This window comes from Fragaria vesca, linkage group LG2 (assembly GCF_000184155.1).
Source record: "Fragaria vesca subsp. vesca linkage group LG2, FraVesHawaii_1.0, whole genome shotgun sequence".
In the NCBI taxonomy this organism is placed as follows: domain Eukaryota; kingdom Viridiplantae; phylum Streptophyta; class Magnoliopsida; order Rosales; family Rosaceae; genus Fragaria; species Fragaria vesca.
In genome coordinates this window covers 11,033,935-11,039,549 of record NC_020492.1, presented here as the reverse complement: position 1 = coordinate 11,039,549, position 5,615 = coordinate 11,033,935, and the positions used below count along the sequence as shown (strand labels likewise).

Genomic DNA, 5,615 nt, shown 5'->3' with positions numbered 1-5,615 from the left:
TCCACACAAAAAACTACTCACGTAGATGAGACGCAACTGCCCATATAAAAATTTTGAGACATTTACCTTCCGACGATAGGGCTCCCCATAGGGAATAATAACGGTAAATAGTAGACACGTTGTGATTCCGATGACTAAACTTTACAAACCAAAATTCGACCGTCTGATATGATCATTATGACGAAAGATGTCTATGGTAAAAAATTCAACTGGATTCGACAACGTTAAGGGCTCGATCAAAACGGTCAACTCTAATCGGAAATAAGAAAACTGTATTTTGAAGCCCTAAACAGACTCGGATGGCCAAAAAGGCCCATACATCATGGCAATAGCAATGAGTTTGACTCGTAGGGCCGTTACGCTTCCGGAAAGGTATCACAATAGTCAATCGGACACCAAAAGCCAAATCTGCAGCATAGTGAATAATAAGGGTAAATTGCATTGACCGCAACTATCGGCACCGAGACTTTACCGGAATACCGTGATTTTTCAACTGTAGACGTATTTCACCATTCTGGTCATATCTTATTTCACGACTTTTTTGTATTTGAAGGTTCTACGTATAGTTTTTTTTTCCCAAATGAGTTGTTGTCCAGATCTGCAAATATAAGGCACTTTAGCCGACGAAATTATATTTTTCGTCGGCTAAACTTTTAAAAATTTCGTCGGCTAAAGTTCACAGACTATAGCCGACGAAAAAAATTATTCAGACGACGAAATTTTAATTTCGTCGGCTAAAGTTGACCATAGCCGACGAAAATTTTTAATTAGCCGACGAATTTAGCCGACGAAAAAGTAATTCGTCGGCCTGATTTTTTTATTTTCGTCGGCTAAAATTTTTCTTCTGGTAGTGCATTTACATGAATTTTGACTCACATTGTGAGTTATTAGATTTAAAAATATTCAATGGTTTAAATTTATTTCTTAAATTATGTCAACACAAAAGTAGAAATGATGTGGCATCACATATATCCTTTTCAAAATATACTAAACTTCTTTTATTTAAAGCAAGCTAGTTCGCCGAATCCCTTATTTGTTCTGCACGGCATTGTTCTCCGAGGCTTTGAGTATCATTTCAAAGGACTTTTCCATGCATGACTTGAACTTTGGTGGATCAATAAGACCCTTTTCCATCTTGAAGGCAATCCTCACCTTTCCCATGTAACTTACTATTGTTACATCAAGGCCCTGCAAAAGGATACCGCCCATAGTGAAAACAATAAAACTAGAGCTCGTTACGTATAATAAGCAGATCGATTTCAGGTCATTATGACATACCTCAGGTGAACCAAACACCAAAAAATATAAGCCTTTAATCGGATGATTTGCCAAAGACATTTGTTCCACAGGTCCAATCATATTTGAAATTATCATGCTCGAATTCTTCAATGATTTACGGATGTATTTTGCTGCCGCCTGCACACAACGGTACCAATTACATGTTACGAATAAACAAAACTCACAGCGATTTGAAACTACTTTGTATCAGATATATAAATCTCCTCAACTAGATATCAACATCTATAATTTTGTAAATTTTGTATATATATATATATATATATATATATATATATATATATATATACCTTTCATTTCTCTGTTGTAAAGATCATATATGTTAAGAACTGTCTGTATTTTAGTACGCACGAGTCGTATTATCTGATCTTACAGCTAAAGAATTAATGACCATATTACATACCTCATGGCCTCCAAATTTGTTGAGAATCTCCAAGAATCCAGCTGTGAGATAAATACCCCAAGAATGTCTTTTGCTCCTTATAATTTTATGTGCCTTCCAGACAAAGTCAAGCGCATTATCTGGAAATTGTTCTTCACTGTTCGTTAATAACTTGGGTATTGGTACATGCAAGAGTGAGATATGATTCCCCCATGGTAACTTGCTGTTAGGTTTGTTCATCTCCTCAACTGAGGTAAAATTCCCCAGCATCCTTGTGTTGAGCAAAACAACTGCTGTCCCCCTTGCTTCACTGGAACTTTTGTTAATCTCTTGCATGTATAGTCGAGTCCCCAGGAAGATCATCGCGGTAAGAACATCATTTATCGTCTATTAACCATTGTAATATACATATTGAAATCAATATATGATATGACAGCATGAATAAAAGATTATTAGGTAAATCGAACAGGTTTTCTGGCTAACTCTTCCCTCACCTCTTAGGCTAATTGCCTACGACTTATATTTCAAAGAAAATTTGTAAATGTGCTTCAAGTCTTCAACAAAATCTCTGTACGTACGTAGTTGATTAAAATGGTACAACTCCAATTAAGCATGCTCTTGATCATATATTCTAATAAAAAGCATGGGTATTTAATTAGTTGACAGTTTATTGATCTTACCACTCCGAGCCTGCTCTTGATTAGTTTGAGTCGATCAAGAGAAATCGTCATAGTCGATACTGCAATTGGCTTGAACTCAATTCCATCATTCCCCGATCTGATTGGTGTTTGATCATCTTCCTCCATGTTGCTGTTTAAAATATCCGATATGGTGTTGTAGACGGACGAGAAAACTTTAGTGACAAAGTTTCCATTCTTATTCCTCGGTTGCGATGACCTCTTTCTTGACGGGAAGGTTAGAGGAAGGGAAGGATTCTCAGCTCTTTGTAGACAGGAAAGAAGAGCACCCATGAGAGAGAAGCCATCACCAAGGGCTTGGTGAAGCTTGAATATTATAGTACCGGCTGCACTGGTAGTTGGGTACTTGATGATGTGAATCTCCCACAGAGGCCTGTGTTCTGGAAGTCTTTCAACTGCTAGCTTTGATAAATAGTCATCAAGATACCGATCGTATGATGCCAGCGATAAGCCGGAAGGGAAAATCGGGATGTAAACATGGTCTTCAAGCTCCACTTCAACCCTTTTCCATTGCTTCTTTCCCCGTGTCTCAACCTGCATGTTAATTTTAATCAGTCATGCACGTACTCATGCATATGTGTCTTTATTGCATTGTGTTATCTAATAATGAAACATGCTCATATATAGCTGATATATAAGTTATCAAAAATAGGCCGGTCAGAGAGAAAACCATCATAGAGGAGAAGCGAGGGCTGATGGGGAGGAACACATTTGTAATCAACGACATAACTGGAAGCTCATGGATTGGAACCTCAATTTCCAAAACACCGAGATTTGATACCGATAACACACGGTTAGCGAAGTACTGACCGAGAGGGCTCACTGGCTGCAGTCCTTCTTCTTCAAACTCCATCTTAGTTATTTTGTATCAAGTAAGGAAATTTCTGTGTGTGTTAACCCTAGCTAGCTAATGTGCAGGTGACGACTAATTAATATGAACCTGAAATAAATATGCACCTGATCGAGCTGGATGATCAAGTAGCAGTCATGCATTGTCTCTATATATAGATCATAGTATCTCCTAGCTCTATCATCATCATCATCTTTATATGATGTTAAATAGGAGAGCAAGACCTCTGCTTATCAGGTGCCGCAATTCGATTCCGTTTCCCTTGTTTTCTTCTCATGTGTTAGATGTGACTCTGCAAGTTTATGACATAATAAATTACAGTTCATAATTCCCCCATGGGCCTTCCCATTTTAAAAGAATGAAGTACCTTTTTCTGTCGAATTCAAGTCACTTTCATTTAGGTGTCTTGCTTCCAAGTTTCAAATTTCTATAACTACAATATTTTGTTTTTCGTTTTTGTTTTTTTTTTCTTTTCAAATAAAGGAACCATAGCCCCTCATCATCACCTTTCTTTATATTGTAAATATTGATTCTATAAGAAGTACGTTCTACTTAAAAAGTACATGCTACTTATAAATCAGATCAGCGTTATATCACTAGGAGTGTAGCACACACGAAAGGCCATCGAGAAAAATTTTAGCTACTAATGGAGCATCTCTTAACCCTAGAAAGGACCCTTGTCATCTTCGAATCTGGGTTCATGTTGTGCAAATACCTCACCATTAATGTATCTCTTTTGGGGTCTTACATATGAGGCCAGGATCCACTTTGTAAAACATTGGGTTTTTACGTACTCTTCTACATTCAAGGATATGAACCAATCCATTCAAACACCATTACAAGGATTCATAGTTTTCAGAGAACACAATGAGAGATGATGCAACAAAATTATCATGTTGGAGTCCACCAACGACAGTCTTGAGTCCACAAGAGAGGGGTTTCTCGAATCCACGAGAACTTCTAGAGTCCACCAGGAAAACTGAGAAATCTTAAAGTTTTATTGATATGAAATATGGAAGTTAAGCGGCCACAAGAAGGATTTTTACAAACTTCTCACTTTCAAGCTCAATCATCTCTAAGTAACAACTACGCAATTCTACTTCTTGATCCTTTATCTTTTCTATATAATGCATTAGGATTAAAGTGGTTTGACGCCAAAAAACTTGTAAATACCATATTCAGGGGATTGTCTTCTCTACAAGGTTGTATGTCATACAAACACTAATAGAAGTTTATGCATGCGCTTTGCAGGGGTGGGTGTATTATTTAGCGTTGAAAGTAGCTGGCTGCATAGCAATGCAGCTTTGTAAAGCAGAATTTCCCCCTTATCTAGTGTTCTGCCATGGCTTTCAAGAATCTTTTCCATGATGGAGTGGACCTATTGAAACTACTTGGGGTGTGTAGGCCTTGTCACACACAAGCCTTAGCTTGAGAAGACGGTGGATACATCAGGAGTCGGTCATGGGAGACTAATGGTAGCACACCTAACATCTAAAATATATGCAAATATATGTGTAATGCTACCTCATTATAGGAAATAAAGACTTAGCCGACGGAAATAAAAAAATTATGTCGTCTAAGATCTTCTTCATCGACAGAATCACAACCGTCGTATAGGACACCACATCTGTCGCATAAGTGGATCTTAGGCGACGGAAAATAACTTTCGTCGACAAAGATATTCCCATTCGACGAAACACCAATCGTCGTCTAAGTTCCATCGGTGGTTTAGTAAAGCTGATCTTGGGCAACGAATCATGTTCCGTCGGCGTAGTTAGTCTTGGGCGATGAACCATGGTCCGTCGGCTAAGAATCTCTTGGGCGACAAATATTCTTTCTTAGGCGACGAACTGTTTCGTCGACTAAGAAAGTGAATTATTGCCTGACACAAGACAGAATGAATATTTTTGCCGACGCCTTTTGTCTTAGGTGACGGAATATTCTGTCGACTAGGTAAATACATCATTTATAACCCCCTTCTACCCAGAAGAGAACGCAGAAAGCTAAGAAAGACATATGCTCCAATCCTTCCCCCCTTCTTCAGGAATTTGCTGATCAATCTAGCTTCAAGAGGTATGTAGCTGCTTCGATTCTCTTCTAGCTAATTGATTGGAATGTAACTACTTTAATTCATCTACTTAATTTCTTCATTTATGCATATATATTTTCCGGCGAACTTTCCGACGACTTTGCCGGCAGTCCAATTTTGCCGATCCAATTACTGGATTGCTTGATGCATGCATGATATATGTAACATTTGATAGTGTATATATACATGTTGAATATGTTTGTATGTATATGTTGTGCGTATAATATGTGTGTACGTATAATTAATCTGTGTATATACATATAATATGTTTGTATATATGTGTGTATAATATATATTATG

The 5,615-nt window shown here is 37.6% G+C and overlaps 1 protein-coding gene across 1 annotated transcript; it reads right to left on the bottom strand.

Moving 5' to 3' along the window:
* Positions 1-1,029: 1,029 nt before the first annotated feature.
* On the bottom strand, positions 1,030-3,229 carry LOC101305536 (O-acyltransferase WSD1-like). The gene is made up of 5 exons (XM_004292386.1): positions 3,047-3,229; positions 2,359-2,910; positions 1,700-2,065; positions 1,279-1,416; positions 1,030-1,188 (listed from the first exon to the last, which is right to left on the bottom strand). The coding sequence occupies exons 1-5, from the start codon at positions 3,227-3,229 to the stop codon at positions 1,030-1,032; spliced, it is 1,398 nt and encodes a 465-aa protein (XP_004292434.1).
* Between the last annotated feature and the right edge of the window lie 2,386 nt (positions 3,230-5,615).